This window comes from Rhineura floridana, chromosome 18, assembly GCF_030035675.1.
Source record: "Rhineura floridana isolate rRhiFlo1 chromosome 18, rRhiFlo1.hap2, whole genome shotgun sequence".
Lineage (NCBI taxonomy): Eukaryota > Metazoa > Chordata > Lepidosauria > Squamata > Rhineuridae > Rhineura > Rhineura floridana.
This window is the reverse complement of record NC_084497.1, coordinates 21058922-21081457: the sequence shown is the minus strand read 5'-3', so window position 1 is coordinate 21081457 and position 22536 is coordinate 21058922. Positions and strand designations below refer to the sequence as shown.

Genomic DNA, 22536 nt, shown 5'->3' with positions numbered 1-22536 from the left:
CTATCCTGTCTTCTGGGGTCCTTTCCCTATGAATTGTAGCCTCCACATCTGCTCCTTCTGCCTGTCTTTGACTGTGTGTGCGTGTGACTGTGTTTCAGAAGCCATATTCTGATCCTCCCTGCCCAGCTGCGTATGACTGAGGCCTAGTCTGCAAAGTGAGCCCAGAGAGAGAGAAAGGGCAGGCTAGTGTGCCTTCCTCAGTTGTGCTGAACTCAATCCCCCCAAAATCTCCTCTTATGCCTTCTTGCTCCTTCATGTGTGTGTGTGAGTGTGAATTTGGTTATGATTAGGTTTACTTAGCTGATTCCCTCATGCATATTGTTACTGAGCTATCCCCACTGATGTCAATAGATATGTATTGGTACTGAGCTATTCCCCATTGAAGTGTTAAATGTATATACTGTGATTTATGCTCAATAAATATCCCCATGTTTAAGATCTGTGTGAGTGCAACTTACTGGGTAAATCTGCCAAGATGTATTATTGCCAATGTCTAAAGATCCTAATTCACAAGACTTGTAGAATATGTGAATGTGAAACACGTGTCTACAGAGGAGTCTTGCCAGCACCCTCCTCCTCCTCATAGTTCTTGTTTAAATGCTTTCAACAACATTTTTACTACCATCCCAAGCACTGCATTGATCACCAAAGTCCACATTAGTACCTTCTCAACTAGCTACTATTCTGGGCTTCTCTTAGAAGTTTGGAGTTGTTACGGAAGCACTGAAAACAGGCTTTCATAACTAGCTGGTTTTCTTTCATGGGTGTCCATGCCCAGAGGAAAGGGCTTGAAAACAGTGCCGTTGGCACCAGTTAGAGAGACCTTTGTTGAATCCTTGTATGAGTTCTCGCTGATTAGGGATGGGGACCTGGTAGTCCAGCAGCATCTGAAGGGCCACAACTCCCACCACCCCTGACCACATATCACAGTAGTAAACTAATTTTAACCAAGCATGTAATCTATGGACAAATCGATGGAATTTAGAATCAGGGCACAGGAGTCACTTCTGCCACCGCGCCTCACTACTGGTACCAAGACCACCCCTTGCATATCCATCGCTGTCGGCAGCTGGCTTTCATTCATTCAAGAACAGAATACAAAGAAGTAGAAACCACAGCCCATCAGGAAAAAATCATGCCTAAATTCAAGACTTCCCCTGTTCTCCCACCCACCCGGTACTTACTTGTGGGATTTTTTCATATTTGCTCCATCTGGGCTCTTCCCACAGTCATAGGCCTGGATGGTGAACGTGTAGTCCTTCCGCAGTTCACAGTCAAGCTTCTCTTTGGATCGGATCATCCCCTCACCGGTGGATTTATCCACCACCACTGCTTCAAAGGGGACATTTTGCCCGTGAATTTTAAATCCGCAAATCTCACCTAAGAGATTCAAAGGAACTCCAGTTAGCATTTTCAGAAAACAAAGCATGTACATATTGTTTAATGCAACTGTGTGTGAGAGTGTATGTGTGTGCATGAGAGAAAACAAATACAACGCGACAATTTTGCAGCCAAGGGTTTGTGAGGGTCTGTGGACAAAGCAAAGAGGTGCTGTGCTTTAAAGATGGGTGAGTTCTAGGAACTTTAATTTAAAAAAAGAAAAGGCATACATTTTGCTTTCCAAGCAACTTGTTTTTTTACTTTGCATCCATTCATGCAGGAATACAAAAAAGAGAAAGAGAGATGTAGACAGGCATTTCACAGGAGTACTTGAGACACTCTAGGGCAAAAAGTATAGATCTTAGGAGCGCATACAGCCAAGGCCACTGGGAAATAGCTGGGCAGCTTCTTTGGCTTTTGACCAGAGCAGCAGGTTATAATGCACAGTTACAAAGTTGGGAAAGGGAGGGGGAGAGAAAGATGGAAAGCTTCAAGGTATATAGAAGATTCAGCACCACAATTAACAAAAATTCTGTCAATTGATCAAAAGGACAAAGTCTTCCTGTGCAATGTACCTGGGGTTTTAAAAAAAAGAGTCAAGGAATCAAAATGAACTACTGAATGAGAAAGGTAGAAATACCAACTTTTTCAGGCATCCATTTCAACCGACTAACATAGAACCTTCCTCTGTGCTCTGCCTTCTCCCGATGGAGTTCAATTAGCTGAGTTTCACAAGGACAGGTCTACACCATAACATAACTGGAAGAGAACCATGTCGGCCCAATGCAAGGACACATTATTTCTATTGTCCTAACTGTAGTTATGAAATCTGGAGTGCCTCATGTGCTCACACACCCTTTCCCCCTATTTCCTTCTTTCATGCAATCCCCACCTCCTTGCTTTTCAGAGCTAACCATGGTGGAGAGTGACATCTCTACTAATACTACCAGTGTAGTTAAGCTTCAAACCAGAGTGTGCAAGCCCACAACAATTACACCATTTTGAAACTAACCACTGTTAATGGTTATATCAGTAGAGATGTAACCCTGCACCATGGTTAGCTCTGAAAAGGGGAGGGAGGCTGGAAAGCAAGGGAGGCTGACGGCATAAGTTTGCAGGCTGCCCCCATCTCCAAGACTAGGAATATTACATGTGCACTGGGCTATAGCAGTCCAGCTTAATTGTTATACAAGGTGGCCAAGGAGCTAGGCTATGAATTGCTGGTACACATTGTATAATTCAGAGCTTCAGTATGCAAATGTTTTGGGGAAACTGCGCTTATTTCAAAATATGACCAGCACCTCCCCTCCGCCCAAGAAAAGCATCCTATTGGAGGAAATGCTCAGAAAAAAACATTTCTTAGAACTACACAGCCTACGTATTTAAACTACACAGTTCAAATGGATGTCTGATTTTACCGATATTTCTAGCCAAGGGTTGGTTACATAACATTTTGCTATCAACATATTTTGAGGGGGTTGGGGAGGAAAAAACTGGGAGAATAAAATGGGGTCAAAGAGCATGACAGGATCTTCTGTTTAAGTGCTGATTCCCCATTTCATAACCAAAGTTAGTGGGTTAATATTCATATAAAAAGGGGGATAGAAAGAACCCTTTATCACCTTCTTTGGTGACTGTCACCTCAAAACTCTCTAAAGGGAGAAAAGATAAACCCAAGTCAGTAATACAGGAAAGACTGAAAAGGGAGCAAATAAGGAAAAGATCAAAGATGTAGACATTTATACAGAAAAACCTTTGAATGTTTCTCTTTAAAAACCAGCATCCAGTGGTCAGAACTGGATCTCCCTCTTCCTCCTTTCCCCCCGTTTTCATATTCAAGAGACACTGAAGACTCCATTTTATATTTACACGATTTCAACAACACTCATCATTTCCTTCTTCCACTACTTTGCAGATTATGTACTTGTCCTGTTGCAACCCTATGCCCACTTACCTAGAACCTTATGCCCACTTACCTAGGAGCAAGTCCCGTTGGTCTTAGTTAAGTTTGTTTCCAAATAAACTCGCACTGCTAGACTTAAAATTGTAAGCTGTACTGATGAAAAGGGGTTCGGTGGGATAGTTTCAGTGGAAAAAGGGTAAAGCCTGCCCGCAACCACCACCACCCAGGACCAACAACTATCAATTGCCTGGTGGGAAAGACTCTAGGAAAGTAAAGGTGACATTAGCAAGCCTCCAATACTGACTGGTTAAACTGATGTTGTAGCATAGGATGTGCAGTGGCCCAGGGCACTAAACAGCTTGCAGTCCAATTTCTGTGAGGGAAGGGGAAGTTGTCAGTTTGCCTGGGAATAAAATCCCACACAGGGGCAGGTGGAGGACTTGGAATATGTCCTGGAACAGTGGAAAGGTACAAGACAGGGAGCCCAGCATCTGTGGACTAAGAAAGGCAAACCCAAGATGGGAAGGTAGGGAATGAGCATTGAGGTAAGGGGCACAGGAATTGGGAATTTGAGGCATGAGGGGTTTATCAGAGAGGGGACTCTAGGAGAGAGTTATTGCTTAATATGAGAACTATACATTAGGGGAGGGGAAGGTAAAAGTGCTAGAAAAAGTAGATGGAGACAAGAGTCGGTAAAAGAAGTGGAATTAAGCAAACAGGTGTTGAAAAAGGAAGTACAAGAAGAAACCATGGATGGCAGGGGCACTGAGTTGAAGGAGGACAGCAAGTAGAAAATAGGGAAGAAGGAGAATTACACGTAGGCTGGGCAAGGGAGCAGTGGGGATAGAGGGCCGCAAGGACACAACCCGGACAAGGGAATGTTGCTGGTTGTGGTTTCCACTGTCACTTGAGCACTATGACCTCGGAACTCAGGAGAGCCAATGAGAGTCAAAAGCTCGGAAGTGAGGCTCAATTTCACGTACTGGTGAGATTCCCTCTGAGCTGGACAGGGCTGGGCTTCCCCTGACAGAACAGCCCTACCAGTAGGGCATGAGGGCTACAGCCCCTGCTGTCATTCCCCAGTGACTGGTATTCAGTGGCATGACACCTCTCTGATCTTGGAATCAGCATATAACCATCTCAACTAGCAGCCATTGGTGGGCTCCCATTCCAAGAATTTGTTGAATCCCTTATTAAAGTTGTTTTTTAAAGAGGCCGCAAAAAGATTCATGGAGGAATAAAGCTATCGGTGCCTACTGGCCACAATAGCAATGTTCTTCCTCCACTGTCAGAGACAGGATGCTATAAACCACAGGAGGGGAGAGTGCTCTTGGTTCAGGTCCTGCTTGCGGGCTTCCCATGTGGGCATCTGGTTGGCCACTGTGAGAACAGGATGCTGGACTAGATGGGCCAGTGGCCTGACCAGGCTTCTTATGGTCTTATGTTGTCTCACATCTTGTGGCAGCAAACTCCATGGGTTGCCTGCGCACTGTGTGAAGCAGCACCTCCTTTTGTCTGTCACAAATCTCCCAGTGCATCTTCACTGGATGACCTGGGTTCTTATGTTATGAGAGGTAAGAGAAGACCATCCCTCGATCCTTTTCTCCGCACCATGCATGGTCCTGTACACCTCTATCATGATTCACACACCGTAACCTTCACTCGCCTTTTCTGCCCTACCCCTGACAGGCCAAATCCAATAGGTCAACCACCTGATGCCCCAATGATGTCAGCTGATGAGCCTCTTTGAAGATGCGCTCCCTGTGCACCTTTAAAGAGCCTTCCTCCAGGGCTATAAAGGGCTCTGCACTGAAGCCCCTGCTAAAATGGAGGCTTTCCCCCCCAATTTAGATGGGGTTTCAACACAACCCCCCAACACACGTGATCCTGGAGCAAGGCAGGCTCCAACCACCAGTCAGCTGGCAGGCAGCAAGAATGTGCCATGCACCAGCAAAGGAGCAATTGGTAGCATATGACGTAAGGTGTGGAGCAGGAGGGCGTGATCTGGCAGGAATGGCCTAGTGAGCCAACCTCTGGTCTGGTCAGACACACAACGCAGTCACCTCTTGCTCTCTGTTCTGCTCCAGAAGAGCAAGCCACATAACGGAGGAACAAACTTGCCAGTTCTTAACAAGCATTGGGAAACTACAGCTGCAAAGGGCTCAGCAGGGTGCAAGATGGGCTGCCAAAATGTCTACGGCGTGTCGAATGGTGGCTGCCTGCACCTCAGCTGACCGCCAAGCTGCGCAACTGCTGCCAAAAAGGGACTGTGGGAGAGTGAATGGTTTCCATGTGCTCGGCACAACTCCCCCAGCCCATAAATGGCAGCCTTCTGCTCTCAGAACGCAATGAACAAGTGGGCCCGAGCAGCAGAAGCAGTCACACATTTTCGCTTTAAATAAGCTGCACTAACAAGCCTTTCACTCCACTAAGTAGTTACGGGCACAAGCAATTTAAATGCTCAACAAGTACCCTACAGAGTAACTAGTGGAAAAGGGGGGAGGAGAGAAAAGAGCACGGTGTATAGTTGTTGCATTTTAATCAACGGGCGGACCTCTCATGACAAAGGAGCCACCTCATGAGATTTGCTCTCAAGTGCGTCTAAGAGTATTTATAACCAGGTTCTTATTTTAGGCTCAAAACCTCATAGAATCTCTTTGTGTAAGTCAGCCGTGTTTTTTATTGCAACAGCAGAAGCTTTCTGAAAAGTAATCATCGGGCTCGCAACACAACTTGCATCATACGCCCAATCCGACAGGAGCCGTGTTGCTTCAGAACTCTCTATGGCACCCATAAGCCCTGCTGGATCAGGCCAGTGGCCTATCTAGTCCAGCATCCTGTGCTCAGTGGCCAACCAGATGCCCCAATGGGAAGCCCCCAGGCAGGACCTGAGCGCAACAGCAGTCACTCCCCACTTGCGATTCCCAGCAACTGGTATTCAGAGGGCATAGTGCCTCTGACAGTGGAGAGAGACACAGCCATGGTGGCTAATAGCAGTGAGTAACCTTATCCACCATGGATGAAGCCATCCAACGTGGTGGCTATCGCTCCATCTCATAACACCCAGCATATGCTGTGACAGTTAAACACTTTAAAGGGGGCAAAAGCTACTTTCTAAGTGGGATGTTTGCACAAGGTGCTACAGCTACCTTCAAGCCCCAACTAAATATTTATGGAACTGGCTCTTCTAACAAAAACAGCTCTCAAAAGAAATGCACAAAACAGGAATGTCCTATTAAAATTAACTGAACCCAAATCAATGCCAAAGCACATGACTAAAAAATTCACACACACACCAGCTAAGAGTTGTTCTGGTTTTTTTCCCCAAAGCATCCGCCAAGCAGCTGGTGAACACTTTTGCATGTATCCTTCATCTGCCGGCAGAACAGGCATGTGGCTAAATGGATCTTCTCAGGCAAGGGATTGCAAATGGCAGGGGGCCATTAAAGAAAAGATCCTGCCGGCATTCTAAAACATGTCACTTCCAAAGTGAAGGGAATATGAAGCATGGCCTTCCTTCCTATCCAATGGCATAGAGGAATGCAAGGGAGACAGGACTGGAGTTGGTGGGAGTAGTCCAAAACAGGTCCCAGGCTATGGTCTGAAGGCACATAAGGCCAGTTCCCTGATGAAGCTAAGCAGGGTCAGGTCTGGTCAGTGCCTGGATCGGAGACTGCTTGGGAACCATATGTAAGCCACCTTGGGTTTCAATCATGAAAAGAAAGGCAGGGTATAAATGTAATAAATAAATAAATAACATCTGGAGGGCACCAGGTTGGCAAAGGCTGGCCTACAGCTAGGTCAGACGTGCAAACAGAGGTACTGCCATACCGGGAAGAGAACTCAAGATTGTGTATTTAACAGGCTTGTTTTATTTTATATTTCAATTACAGATGTTTTAAAAGGCTTGGGTGGAATTGTTTTACATTTTACTAATGTGTGGATATTTTATAATTGAATTTATACTTAAAAAACACGAGCCAATTTGGCATGCAAGCAGTATGTAAATAAATAAATAATATGTTGGGGAAGTGATATTTTGAGAGCATTGGCTCCTCAAAAGATCTTGTCACCTCTGCAAGTGGATTTCGGACAAGTCTCTCTCCCCCAGGGCTGAATACAGAGAGCACGAAAATGCCAGAGTGCCAATAGTTCTGGTACAGGAGCGATGTCAAGAACAACTTCCAGGGGGATAGACAGCAGTCTCTTGCAGCAAAAAACAACCATCTTGTGGTATCTTAAAAGACAAATGATATTACGGCATATGGTATCACAGACTAAAGTGGGTGTGGGGAACCTTTGGCCCTCCAGATATTGCTGAACTACAACTTCCATCATCCCTGGCCATGCTTGCAAGGGCTGATAGGAGCTGTAGTTCAGCAACATCTGGAGGGCCAAAGGTTCCCTCTCCCTGCACTAAAGCCATGAAATAGACATACCTATACAGCACTAGATTGGCGATAATACAATCATCTCAGCAGGGCTGAATAAATTATCACAAGAAACAGTCAGATAGCACAGATATTCTGGCATTGATAAACTAATTAACTCATGTACTGTGATTTAAAAAAAGCTTTTGGCTCAGTTTAACCCACAAGGGATAGCACTGAACTTCCTGATGAATTCTAATTCAGCTGTTTCACAATGAATTCCTCCTTTATCAAGGACTGCTTCTTGTGAATGGTTCTCTGCTCCACTACAGGTGTTAATACAATCATTTTAGCTATGCAGAATAAATTATCGCCAATCTGCTACTGTAAAGGGCATCCCTATTTAACATACATTTTAAACTCTTATTTATCACTGACTGTAATTTCTGCATCTCATTGCCATTCAACTCCCATCTTACAATTTTATCCTTTATATACCCGACAGCTGAGATTTCACTTTATGCATCCGACAAAGAGGGGCCAAGTTCATGAAAGCTTATGCTGTAAATAAATTTGTTTAGTTTTTTTAAAAACTGCCACAAGACACTCTGCTGTTTTTGCTTCAAAAAGAAATTTTAAGGTAATGTTTGTTTTTATGACGATGTTATTGTTCTACTGTTTTTATGTATGGCTTGTTTTTATGTACACAGCTTAGAAATGAAAAAGACTAAGTGGTATATAAATGTTTCAATTGACTGGTTGATTGATTAAACACCACGCTGTTCATGACCACATACCTCCAGTTTTAGTAAACCTCAGCACCTGGGAAAACATTCCCATGAAAACATAGCGGGGGACTGGAAACAAAGCCCTCTCAGGAGAGACTGGAAGAATTGGCATGTTTAGCCTTGAGAAGAGAAAACTGAGGGGAGATATGATAGCGCTCTTCAAGGACTTGAAAGGTTGTCACACAGAGGAGGGCCGAGATCCAGATTTCAACTGAACATCTGGAAAAACTTCCTAACTGTTAGAGTGGTACGACAATGGAACCAGTGACCTAGAGAGGTGGTGGGTTCTCCATCATTTGAGGCCTTCAAGAGGCAGCTGGACAGCCACCTGTTGGGTATGCTATAATTTGGATTTCTGGATTTGGGTATGCTTTAATTTGAATTTCTGCATTGAGCTGGGGGTTGGATTCGATATAGGCCCCTTTCAACTCTACTATTCTGTTATTCTATGACCGAAATCCAAGCAGCTGGAGGAGGAGAGGATGGCAGAAGGCCCATTAAAGAAGGGGGAGGAAAGGAGGGAGAGGAAGACAAGTAAGAAGTGTGTTAATGTGACAGTCGTCTTGGCTTGCTTTACTGTGCAGTTCTTGGCCACTTTAACTGGACTCTAAACTCTTTTTGTCAATGCCTGTCGATGCCAACCTTTGCTGTGAGGCAATTCAAGCATCACATTCCTTGGCGTCTCTCTCTCAGAACTAATCTGCCCCATAACACTCCTCCTCGATCTTTCCAACATGTCTCCAGGGGTACTAAGACCTTCACTCAAGATGCACGGCAGCTCAATATCCACCAGATGTTTCTTTGGAAACAAACAGAAAAATCTACCCCATGTGCATTTCAGACTGATGAGATCAATTTTTTTTTTTAAAAAGTCCCTGGGGAAAAAAAAGTTTGATGGAAATATCTGTGGGCTATAGGTATGTTCTTAAACCGCAAGGTTTTTTTGCCTATTAGTGAATATTATTTATATACAGCTGGTATAGGACAGTGGGGAGGAAAGCCTGGCTGGGAGTCCAGAGTCTGTGAGTTCAAATCCCCACTTGGGTCTCCTGGGTGTCAAGGGCCAGCTAAAGATCACCCCACAGGGAGTGGCTCAGGGGTTACGTGCCCCACCAACTATACAGCTGTGGGCAAGCTGCATAGTCCCAAGGAGCCCAGTTGCCCCCAGCTGGCAGTTGCGGACAAGGAAGGGGCTGGCTTGTGCAGCGGTGGCAAGCTGAGCAGGCCCTAGCCAGCTGGGGAGGACTAGCCTCAGAGGGAGGCAATGGTAAACCCCCTCTGAATGCAGCATACCATGAAATCCCTATTCATAGGGTCACCATAAATCAGAATCGACTTGAAGGCAGTCCATTTCATTTTCAATATTTTATAGTGCTAGACTTTGACCATAATAAATGACTGATTGATTAATTGATTGAACATCTGGAGGGCCAAAAGGTTCCCAACACCTGATCTATGGGATTTCATGCCACAAGAGGTGGCAATGGCCTACATGCTTTAATGGCTTTAAAAAAAGTCTACCAACAACTGCTTGCTAAAATAAGGGTGCCCTCCAGATGCTGTTGAATTATTTTTCTTTATTTCAGGTATTTTTATACAACTTAATATTCAGAATTTCTAAGCAGTGTACACTTTTTTAAAACCCAAAGAAAGAGCAAGAATAATTAAGATTCATCATAAAAACCAAAAGCTACTTTAAAATGCCTGCTTAAATAGGAATGTCAAGCACCTGAACATTCAGCGGGTGTGTGTGTGTTAATCTCTTCCATTGGATTGGGCCCATAATACTGAATGTACGGCTTCCAGTAGTTACAAGCCATGCTTCTGAACCATGGGGGACCACTAACAGAGACTCCTCTGAAGAACTCACAACTAACTCCCATGATGATTCCCAACCTTTATATGATGTCAGATAGGTGGGTATAATTTGGGCAAAACCATATCATGGGCCAAATCGGGAGGCCTTGCAAGTCTAATTAGGCCCACAGACCAGAGGTTACCCACCAATATAGGAGGTCCCCCAACAGTCTCCCATCCAGGTAGTGACCACAACCATATCTGCTCAGCTCCACAAGGCTGCTGCCTTCAGACCAAACCCTGGGAAATCTCAAAGTTCTTTTTAAAAAACAGTACAGGTGCTTCCAATTTTACAGAAGCATCTCTTCTTCACTGCTATAGGAGACTGTTACATGCCGCAGGTGACCGGGGAAATGGCCACTGACAAGCTTGGGTGAAAGCTCAGCTTTAATGCAACACATATGATGGGTCAACGTTACCAAACTGTCATGCGTTATCCAAAGGCACTGAAAACCTCACTTCCCCAACCCACTTTCATGTGAAACACATGATCAAACAAAACTAACTTACAATATTTGAAGGAGAAATGCTCCTTGGAATGCTAGTCAGCCATCTTGTTCAAACCCTGTTCCACAGCAGCCCAGGGAGGGGGAAGGAGGGAAGCGAACATTTAGCAGAACAAATTCCAAGCATGTCACATACTCTGAATGGGCTTTGAAGTGTGGCACTCATTTGACCGCTTGCTGTTCTACAGAAAGGCCGGGAATTTCACCCAAACAAACATTTCTGAATGCCATTAAGGAGTCTCATTAAAGAAAGAAAGAAAAAAAAAAGAACTCGCCCGCAATCTTTTGTTGCTGTCCTGCATATTCTACTAATGGAATGCAAGAGGTTACCGCTTCAAGATGTGCCCCATATTTCCAAGACGCAACTAACGGGTATGTAATGTTTCTGGTAGAGTTGCATGGTCACAACATCTCTTTTAAAAAAAACCCCACCACAAACCAGAAAATTCAGCTTCTTGAAAAAACACATTCTGAAACCCAGCATTAAGTATAGCCTTTACGTGCAACCCAGAAAAGTGCCAGTTCAAGACTGGAGAAGGTTATCAGCTCTCTACTCCATGGACTGTGCCTTCCCATGAAAGCAGCTACCCTTTTGACAAACTGCAGTCAAGCCGGTTTCTGTGGTGCACTTCCAGTCAAACTACTTGGCTACACAGGCTCCAAGTACAGTAACCTCTTTAATTCGCTCTCAGCTCAATGATACTGATTTGCAAAACTCAACTGCATGTGCTTCAAAAATCTGCTCCCCCAAATATCTAAATTTAACTTTTCCATCTGGTGAACCTGCTCCCTACCTTTATTTCATTACCCTTCCCAAACTACGTCTGGCTTTTTCAAAAGCCAGATTTAATGCTCTAAACTCTGCAATTATGGAAGGGAGATTTCAGCATATCCCATATGAACATCGCACCTGCCCCTGCGGTTCAGAAGCGGCTGAAACCCTAGGTCATTCCATGTTGGACTGTGTGCTTTATACACATATTCGATCTAAATTTCTCAAACCCATTCTGATGAATCAGAAATTTAAAAATCTCCCCTCTAACGAAATGATACCTATACTGCTGTCCGGTTCGAATAAAGACATCACTATCCAAGTCGCCACATTTATACATGCTGCCCAAATAATTCGTGCTTCTCTTTAATGTTTGTAATTCTGAATTTTACCATGCTATTTCTGCTGTATTTTCTTTTTTATGTGTTCACTTTGGGTCCTTGACCGCAATAAATATCTATTCCTATTCCAGTCAAACAAAGGTGCTTAATACCAGATCAGACTATTTGTCAATCAGGCCTCATAACATCCACTGTAATTGGCAGCTCTACAGCATCTTGGGCAAAGACGTACCCCATCACCTGCCACCTGCTCGTTTTAGTGGAGATGCTGGGACAGTGGTGATGTTTGGACCTGGGACTTTCAGACTGCAAAGCAAAGTGATCGACCACAGAGCAAAGACCCCTCCTCTTCCCAGAGGTAAGCAATTGCCTCCCTATCACAGTGGCATTCTACCCTATGGTACTTTTTATGACAGTGGTGCTTTCTACTTCAGAGATGGAAAAGATGCCTTGCAAGGAAGTTTGCTGCCCATTGTTTATCTTCTCAACAGTGATGCCTGCTAGGACTGGCGGGGCAGAAGGCAGGGAGCCCAACAGTAGGTGGAGCCAGAGCCAACGACAGGCAGAGCCAACTAATTCTAGTCTTGTCCCCATCTTCCTCTCCCTGCTGAGTTCTACAGATCAAGGAGGAGGGAGGTGACCGGCAGTGCCATCCCTGGGGGGGCAGGCAGGGACTGACTGAGGGCAGATTGAAGTGGGTGGGGCAGTCCCCATGCACCCATACGGAACAGCCTCCAGTGCTTGTCAATGAGGAACTCTGGATATAGCATTTGAGGGGCACACTTAGGAGGTTGCAAAGTGGCAAAGGAGAGCCTGACACCCAAGGCTGTCACATCTGCCCTAAGCAGGGCTCTTCTGTGGTGAACACCAAGGGCTGCCTAGTCTTCAGCCAAGGATATTGGTCTCTGGCTGTTCCTTTGGTACTCCAACCCCATCCATATACAGATGGAATTCACTGCAAACAAATGACAACTGGAAAACGCAATTTGAAGCCATGGACCTCCTAATTCAAAATGGAAATGGACTGCCTTCAAGTCGCTCCTGACTTATGGTGACTCTATGAACAGGGTTTTCATGGTAAGCGGTATTCAGAGGGGGTTTACTATTGCCTTTCTCTGAGGCTGAGAGGCAGTGACTGGCCCAAGGTCACCCAGTCAGCTTCATGGCTGTGTGGGGATTCGAACCCTGGTCTCCTAGGTCGTAGTCCAACACTCTAACCACTACGCCACACATTCAAGCTTACATTTAAACATTTATACCAAAACAGATTCCTCCAATACTCCTGCTTGAATGATGTCAAATGCTTTCTTTCCCCCCTTCAAGTAATGCCAACATTGCCAATTTACAAATTAGCCTGCAAACCTGGTTACAGGAACTTATCCATTCCTCTTAATTGGAACTGACGAGGTCAACGCCCCTCACTGATCAGTGACTCAGGCAGGGCCTGTTCGCCTCCCTTTCGCCTATCAGTTAAACCCTCACATTTTGCCAGCTGCAGCGGGGAACATCACCATTCCCCACTCCCCACTCTAAACAAACAAGGACTGGCAGCACAGTGAGGAATTGCAGGCATCAGCAATCGCCCACCGGAACATGAGAAACAAGCAAACCCAGGGGGAAGGGGGGAGCGAAGGAAGGACGACTGACAGAAGGTTTGGGTTTTTTAAAAAAATAAAGAGAGATGAATCTACAATGCCTAGAGATAACTGCATAAGGATTTCTTAAAATGGAGACTTCAAGGGTGCACAATGGCTGCCTTTGGCTTTAATACACAACTAAATGTAGGGCAGTTTGATGAGTGTGTAAATCACCTGCAGAAAAAGGCTTGTATGCAATGCTAGTCCTACTCAGAGTAAACTCACTGAAGTTAATGTTCATGACTAACCAAGGTCTATTAATTTCAGCTCTGAGCAGGACTAGTGTTGGATACAACCCGAAGTATTTAATTCTTCCTGCAGGAAAGTATGCTGCATACACACTACATGAAGGCTTCTGTTTAACAACAGCATGTTTGCTTCCCTCTCTCTCTCCCCCTTCTCTCATCTTGAGACAGAGGCTGTGTACACACCATATTTTTAGAGGACATTTAAAGCACATGACTTCCCCCTAAAGAATCCTGGGAAGTGAAGTTTGCAGAGGATGCTGGGAATTGTAGCTTTGCAAGGGGTATACTACAGTTCCCAGGATTTTCTGGGGGGAAGCCATGCGCTTTAAATGTATGGTGTGCGCACAGCCAGAGAAAACACGGGTGATTTCATGCTAGATGCTGGGAATTGCAAGGGGAGAAAAGTGATGTTGCACTCAGGTCCAGCTTGCAGACTTCTGGTTGGGGCATGTACTTTTATTTTAAGTCATTTAGGGGCTTAATGAGATAGATGGAAGGCAGACAGCACAGGAAGGTAAAAACAAGAATGTAGAAAAGAAAGGTTTGCAAATCCACGTGCTCTCAGTAGAGAGCTCATGCCCTGGCGACCTGCAGTGAAGCTGGCGGGAAGTGAATCTGGGGAGAGGTTGGCCAGCCACCTGGGTCATCTCTCCAGAAGAATTCTTCTTCCTGCTAGTGGAGCAAGTGGGCAGTGACAACTCACCCAAGGCTCCCCTCTTCCATTGCAGGAAAACAGGATGCTGGACTAGATGGGCTTGATCCAGCACAAAGGCTCTTCTTGTGTTCGTGGCATCCAAATAAGCTATTACTTTTTCACTCTAGAACAGGGGGAAGGGAACCTGTGGGCTTTCAGATGTTCTCGAATACAACTCCCATCACCCCTGATTGTTGGGCCATGCAGGCTGGGGTTGATGGGAGCTGTGGGTCAGCAGCACCTGGAGGGCCAGACGTTCCCCGAAATTGCTGTAGCAGTTTTAAAAGCTGAAGTCTTAAAAGCTTAAATTAAGATTCCAAAAAAGGGTCATGCAACTAGGGCTGCAATTACTCCTGGAATAATCATTCTGAAAGCCGAGGGAGAGTTAGAAACTGGCTGCTGCCATCAAACACTCGCTTGCAACAAAACCACCATTTCAAATTACAATGATTTAGATGTTAATTTTGTGAGACGCAGACACAAATGAAGATGCCCAAAACCATCGATGTCTGATCTCTAAATGGCAGCATCTCTCTAAGGTTACTTGAGAGACCATCTTATCCCTTATATACCCAGTATGTCACTGTATCCTGCAGGAGAGTTTCTCCTTGAAATCCCTAAAATATAAGGAGCCCGCTCCACAGTAACTTGGAAGCAGGGCCTTCAGTATGGCTGCCCCCAACCTGTGGAACAGCAGCCCTGTTTGCCAGGCCACTGTTTGCACTTTCCAGAAAGAGGGGGTGTGCTTTCCGTCCTGGGCTCCTTTGGGAGGAAGGGCAGGATATAAATGTAATAAATAAAAATAAAATTCATTTCTTTGCTTTGACAAGCTTTTCCAGCTAATTGAAAAGGTCTCTTTAGTTGTCTTCTTTTTTGCACTGGTTTTAAAGCTATTTTTAGCCGTTTTTATGTAAATTGCCTTGAGATGTAAATGAATCAAGTAATAAATAAGGCCACAGGCATAGATCTGCCTGGAGAGGTTAAGGAGGAAGCCATTGCTCAGCTGCAGGGCACATGCCCTGCATGCAGAAGATCCCAGGTTCCATCCCTGGCATTGCCAGTTAAAAGGATCTAGTACAGGGGAAGCCAACATGGTGCTCTCCAGATGTTGCTGGACTCTCATTCCCATCACCCCGTGGCTGTTGGCTACGGTGGCTGAGACTGATGGGAACTGGAGTCCAATCGGCTGGTAGATAATGAAAACCACCTCTGCATGACAACTTGAAGGCAGCAGCTCTACAGAGTTGAGATCACCAGATCCATGGTCATAAGGACAAAAACAGCTGCTTTATAGTAAGACTATCTAGCTCAGTATTGTTTACACTGGCTGGCCTTGGTTCTCTAGGGTTCCAGATAGGAGATTTTCCCAGATGAGCCCAGGTCTGATTTGTTGGTAGGCAACCTCTGACAGGGAGGTTCCGTAGCTCAGTAGTAAGGACATGGGGCTGCATCCAACTAAGTTCTATTCTGAGGAGCCCCAATGAAATTAATGAACCCAGGTTAGCCACGTCCACTAACTTCAATGGGGCTGCTTTGAGTAGGACTAGCATTGGATAGATCCAAGGTTCAATCCCTAACATCTATAGATAAATGGGTCTTGGACAGGGCAGCTACGCCCATCCTCTAACTCTCCTGCTGAAGCAAGAAATGTAGCAAGCAGCTAAAAGTTAAAGAAAAATCAGGTTGTTCAGCTTCAGTAACAGTTCACAAAGCAATTAGCACAATGATTTCTTCAGGCTCTGAAGAAACCCTGAGGGTCTCACCACAGCACAGCCTGGCTGTTGTGTTTGCAACCCAACCACGCCTGGACTGTGCAAGTCAGAATGGAGCACCGATAACGGAAAGAGCAATGAACTTGTCCTCAACATTTCAGCAGGTTGTGAATATTGCAAGGTTAGTTTTCCCCCAATCAGGGACTCAGCCCTGTGAACGGATTTTTACTTAACAAACTTCAGACAAACCTCTAATTAAAGGCTTACATTAACAGCAATAAAAGAGACCTGACGCCAAATGGTCTCCTACACATAATCTCCTTAGGTCTGACCAACTGAGAGGCAACCCAGGAGTTTTTTTTTTAAATCCCTTTATTGACTAAAGTAGACTCTAAAGCAAGTTGCTGATGTGGGCAGAAACCCAGCAAAAGTAAAAGAAACAGTGCTCAGGGTGGAGCTGCAAAATATCCCAGCCAGTTAAGTTATCTGGTTCAAAATCTTAATCCAGCATCACTTAATGATGATTGTCCAGCTTTTCTTCTCAGAATGAACTCCTTACAGCAGTTTTGTCCATTGCCAAGTTGTTCCTCAAGTTAAGAACTCTGTTCCAAGTGGTTACCCGAGCGCAATGCCGTTTTTAAAGCTACTGTTTCTGAGCTTTCCACAACAGTTATGGCAAATGTTTTCCTCCTCTCTCCGCAGCTGTCTCTGCAAGCTATATTTATTTAAGACATTTATATCCTGTGTATTCATTTGTACTCCTTAGCAGTGTACATAAAAACAAGCCATACATAAAGTAAAACAATAAAATCATCATAACACCAAACGCTACCTTAACACGTTTGCTGGAACAAAAAAGTCTTAATCATGTACCCAAAGTTCAGCAAGGAGGGTGCTTGTCTAATCTCAGTTGGTAGAGAGTTCCACAGGCTTGGGCCCACAACATTGAATGCACGGCTTCTAGTCGGGACAAGCCATGCATTTGAGCCACAGGGGACCACCGAGATTCCCACAAAGATCTCAGCGATTGGGGTAGGATGTAAGGGATCAGGCAGACCTTAAGATATCTTCAACCCAAGTTGTTAAGGGCCTTGTAAATTATAAAAGAATCTGTATAAATTATACAACCAGAGTAAGCTTTTAAGCACCAGAGTTATGTGCTGGCAGTAGTTTGTCCCCATCAACATGAACTGGCTTGTGCGTGTAACAAACAATTGCTTGTTGTCACATCTGAAATCAACCAGAGAGTCCTGCAGTATCTTAAGGACTAAGAGATTTAATTATGGCATAAGCTTTCATGGAAGACATCAGGCTCATTTTAGGATGTGGGCTCTAGTTCAGAACAGGCATAATAAACTTGCCAGCCTTCAAAGTGCCTGAAGACCCTGTAATTTTAGCTACATGCTGAACCTCTTCTAAATAAAGTTAAACATCCATTCAGAACCCATGGCACCCAGAGAAAAGAAGGGCTATTACTTTGCAAATCTTTCATTTCAATGAATGCATTCCTGAATCGGTTAAATCCAAAACTGCAATGGCCTTCTGCATTAGACCACAGCCTTACTGTCTGAAATTTAGTAAGCACCAAATTCTTCTCATACGTTCTATCGATTAACTAGGTTACCCTTCCTTGCACATGCAGACTGTGTCCCCCTGTCCCATTACTGGGTGATGATTCTTGCATCTGTCCATGTCAAACACTGCCTTGGTTATCTGCCCAGCTCTGTCTAATCATTTGGGATGATCAACTTGTCTGAAAGCACTCATAGTACATAACAGTGTAACCTCAAATTTAATTAAGAGTATTGCTCACACCTTTCTGGAGTTGCACAAGTGAAGATGTTAGGCTGTATCAGATGAAAGACCGGCCCATTTGTACCCCCCCCCCAAAAGCCAGATACCCATTTCCTGTTTGGTGTTGATCTATTGATGGGACACAGATAGTACAATAAGCAAACAAGAAATTTGGTTCTGTTAATTTCGGTCTGAACAATGGCTTCTCGTTTTATGTTAATTTACTTTAATTAACCTTTAATTTAATTTAACTGTGTTATCTGCAACTGCTCTTGTTGGGAAGGGTCACTGTAATTATTTTGCACACACATAACCCTGTACTGGAACAGCATTCCTGTCAAGATACGGCAGCACTCCCCTGCCCCCCCAATTGGCACTTTCCGGAAACAATTTTAAGACATTTTTGTTCTCGCCAAGACGAACAGCTCTCGGCCATGGGTATCTCAAGATCACTAAGGAAAGGTGGTTTTTAAGCTGTGTTTTAGAGTATATTTCTTTACTGTATTTTACTATCTTTTAACTGTTTTAGAATGTTTTTAATTGTAATTGTGTTTTTTGAATGTTTTTAGTTTTTCCCCCCCTTTTTTTGTTAGATTGTTTCTACGTTTGCCACCCTCAGCTCCTTTGGGAGGAAGGGCGGGATGTAAATTCAATAAATAAATGAAATATTGCTTTTTGATTTATTTACTGCTATTTTCTGTGTTGTATTTAGCTGGCTTTATTGCATTTTGTACATCGCCTTGAGACACCTATGTGGAACATCAATAATAATGATTACATTGTCGTCACAGACGGCACTTTTTCATTACATTTTCACTCCAACTTCTACATCCCTTTTATGCCCATGTGTAATTACATACACCTGCCAACTGAGGAGATCACTTCATGCGTCTAACTGAAATGCTCTGGTCTGTGATAGCTTATGCCACAATACATTTGATATCCTTGCAGGGGCCACAAGACTTGTTATTTTTGCGGGAGCAGACCAACACACCTACCTACCCTTCCAGAAATTGCAACCTTGCAAGAGCTCCTTCTGGCCTAAATTCTCACACTTTCAAAAGACACACAACGGCTAGCAATAAAAATCAGCAAGATGCCCATACCTGCAAAACGGAGAGGTGCATCCTTATCCAGTGCTATTAATGGGGGGTCCAACAGGACTGTGTTGTCGTTTTCTGTAACTATGCCATGATAAGTTGTTTCAATCCACGGCTTGTGCTTGTTAACTAAAAAGAGAGAGAGAGAAACTTGATTAAGAATAGAATTCCCCATTTTTTTCCTTCACACAAGTGTATGTTTAAGAGCATAAGGGATTGGGTTCAACCGAGTCCTATTCAGAGTAAACCTACTGAAATTAATAGACCTAAATTAGTCATGTCCATGAACTTCAATGGGTCTGCTCCAACTAGGACTAACGTTAGATACAACCCAATGTTTCAGCGCCATACTTCCATCTGAAGATGCCACATTCACCTGGAGGAGGCCCCCATCTGACGGTATTCTGACACAGATGATTGCTCATTTTCAAATGGCTCACAGAGATTAACTTCAGTGACTTTTTCCAGCATACAAAAAGGACCCAACTGTGCCAACAGAAGCAATTATTACACTGGCAATGTGAAGCCATGCATCAAGATGAACTTTCACACAGACGATAGCCATCATCCTGCAGAGAGCAACATGCCCTCTCAAATATCTGCTCACCTAGTTTGACTGCCATTACATTTTGTGCTTGCAGGTCCTACATCATTCCTTCAACCATTTTGCAGCCGGAGGGCCGCGTTCCCTTCTGAACAACCTTCCGAGTACCACATGAAGGGGCAAAAGTGGGTGCACAATGAATGTGAGTATTACCCATGTACAGTAGGTTCGTTTCTACACACATCCACACACCTCTCTCTGTCTTCCATCCAGGCAAGCATCATGAGGATTCAAGGGCACATTCCAACCAGGCAAAAACAGGGCTAGTGAAGGGTGCGGTCTAGAGAGTTCCAGGTGCCAGGCAGAGATGCATGGAGTGCCACATTAGGCCCCCAGGCCTGAGGTTCCCACAGGGCTGTGGAGTCGGTACGCCAGACCTTCTACTCTGACTCCAACTCTTCTATTTTTCTACTGTCAGACTCCGACTCCTTCATAAATGGCAAATGTATATTAACTAGTAATAACAAATTTACTGTAGTAAAATGGTAGCACAAGGCATTTCATCACCATCACGTGAATCCAGAGCTTGGAAAAGTTACTTTTTTGAACTACAACTCCCATGAGCCCAATCCAAGGGGCTGATGGGAGTTGTAGTTTAAAAAAGTAACTTTTCCAAGCTCTGGATTCACGTGGTGGTGATAAAATGCCTTGTGCTACCATTTTACTACAGTAAATTTGTTATTACTAGTTAACATACATTTGCCATTTATGAAGGAGTCGGAGTCAGAATCGGTACATTTCTACCGACTCCGACTCCACCCAAAATTACTTCTGACTCCACGACTCCGACTCCACAGCCCTGGGTTCCCACCCCTGCTTTAAACCTATATGTTCTGCAGGACCGAATTACCTAGACAAGTCACCCACAGATAGCAGAACAAGGAAGTTCAGGATATACCCTGTTGCTTGGCTTGTATGCATATTGTAGCAAGCAACTATGAATTTGATCAAGTAATGCATATGATATCCCTAATATGGCTTGTTTTTGATCATGACTAGAACATTAATGCTACAGATGACATCCTGCACACCAAGTCCATGCTCCACAAGGGGAGACATGCTTTCAGCATCCTTCAAATTTAATTGCAAAATTAAAAAAAGCCTCTCAACCTTGCAAGCAGATGAAGACTAAAAACTAGGAAGACATTCAAGCAGGCAGCTAATGAAGACACTGCAGCCCGATCCTATGCAATTTTCACACTGACGGAACTCAGTGAGATTTCGTCCGAAGTACGCATGCATACTCTTGCAGCCTTAACAGCAGGCCTGGGGTACCTGGCCCTCCCAACGTTGCTGGGCCACAACTCCCATTACCTCTGACCACCAGTCATGTTGGCTGGGGCTGATGTCCAACAACATCTGGAGGGTCACACAGGATCCCCCATCCCTGCTTAACAGCAATGCTCTGGTCCCAAACTAAACGTATTCAAAGACAAATTCATGGAGGACAAGGTTATCAAGGGCTACTAGCCATGATGACTACACTCTGCCTCCACAGGTTGGAGACAGTATGCTTCAGAATACCAGCTGCTGGAAATCACAGGTGGAAAGAGCGCTGGTACACTCAAGTCCTGCTTGCAAACTTCTCACGGCATTTGGTTGGCCCCTGTAAGAACCTGAAGCTGGACCAGATGGGCCACTGACCTGATTCAGCAGACTCTTCTTATGTCCTTATGCATCTACAATTCTACATGTAACCCAGCTGTAAGGCCCCATATAATACATCCTGTATTGGATCTGCACATGTTTTGTTTGCATAATGTTGCCCATTTGCTACCCGGCCAAGTTCAAGGTTCTAGTTTTGATATACAAAGCCCTATACAGCTTGGGACCAGGATACCTGAAAGACCGTCTCACCCCTTATATACCCAGTCGATCACTGCGCCCTGCAGGTGAGGCCTCCTGCAGATACTATCTTATTGGGAGGTTCGTTCTCCACAACATAGGAAACGGACCTTTAGTGTGACGGCACCTACCCTGTGGAATTCCCTCCCCTTAAATATTAGGCAGGTGCCATCTCTGTTATCTTTTCGGCGCCTTTTGAAGACTTTCCTCTTTCAGTGAGCCTTTTAAGTTGACACCTATCCCAGTCTGCGTCTGTGTTAGAATTGCTTGTTAATATGTTTTATTTAATAATGCTTTAACCTTTTTTTAAAAATATGTTTTTAAAGCTTTTTAAAAAAAATGTTTTAACGTTGTTTTGTTTTAATGTGTTTTAAGGTCTGTTTTTATGTTTAGTGTTTTTAGCGCTTCTGTTTGCCGCCCTGGGCTCCTGCTGGGAGGAAGGGCGGGATAGAAACCAAATAATAAATAAATAAATAAATAATGTTGAATATGGATTTTACATTTCCTTGCCCAGTTATTGTGCATTTTGGATTGCTGTGCATGCATGGGGGAAGTAGGCAGACAAGATTGCAGGCCTGCCTATGGCAGAGCCAGGCCTGCCTACACTTAGCCAGGTGGTTCACAACCCACATACACACACAGAGCCACCTTCACTTCTTGCATCCAGGCCATAAGTTAGCCACCTACAACCTAAGCTCAATTCAGATCATGCCAAGCCATGGCAGCAACAGAAATCATGGTTTGATAGGGATTTGCAAACCAGAGTTTGTGGTTTGTATGGTCTGGCATGAAGCCTGAATAATCTGCCACAGCAATAACTGCAGAACCCGCTGTGTTGCGGAGACAGGGATTAATTTATGAAGCTGAACAGACAGACAATAAGAGCAGGCCGGCAGCTCTAAAGCATGGCTTGCCCACTGAAAGCTCCAGCCACAATTTGGGTTCTAAATACAAATCACTACAAGCCATGATTTGACACAATGAA

At 44.4% G+C, this 22536-nt stretch overlaps 1 protein-coding gene across 4 annotated transcripts in view; it reads right to left on the bottom strand.

Moving 5' to 3' along the window:
* CLSTN1 (calsyntenin 1) overlaps nt 1-22536 on the bottom strand; it is a 68041-nt gene that overhangs the window by 28310 nt on the left and 17195 nt on the right. For 2 of the 4 annotated variants that reach the window (XM_061600654.1, XM_061600656.1), the window contains exons 2-4: nt 19109-19231; nt 3003-3032; nt 1185-1380 (exon numbers count right to left, since the gene is read on the bottom strand). In XM_061600654.1, the coding sequence (XP_061456638.1) occupies nt 1185-1380; nt 3003-3032; nt 19109-19231 (349 nt within the window). The remainder of the gene's footprint in view (nt 1-1184; nt 1381-3002; nt 3033-19108; nt 19232-22536) is intronic. The other 2 variants (XM_061600655.1, XM_061600658.1) reach the window with 1 other exon arrangement.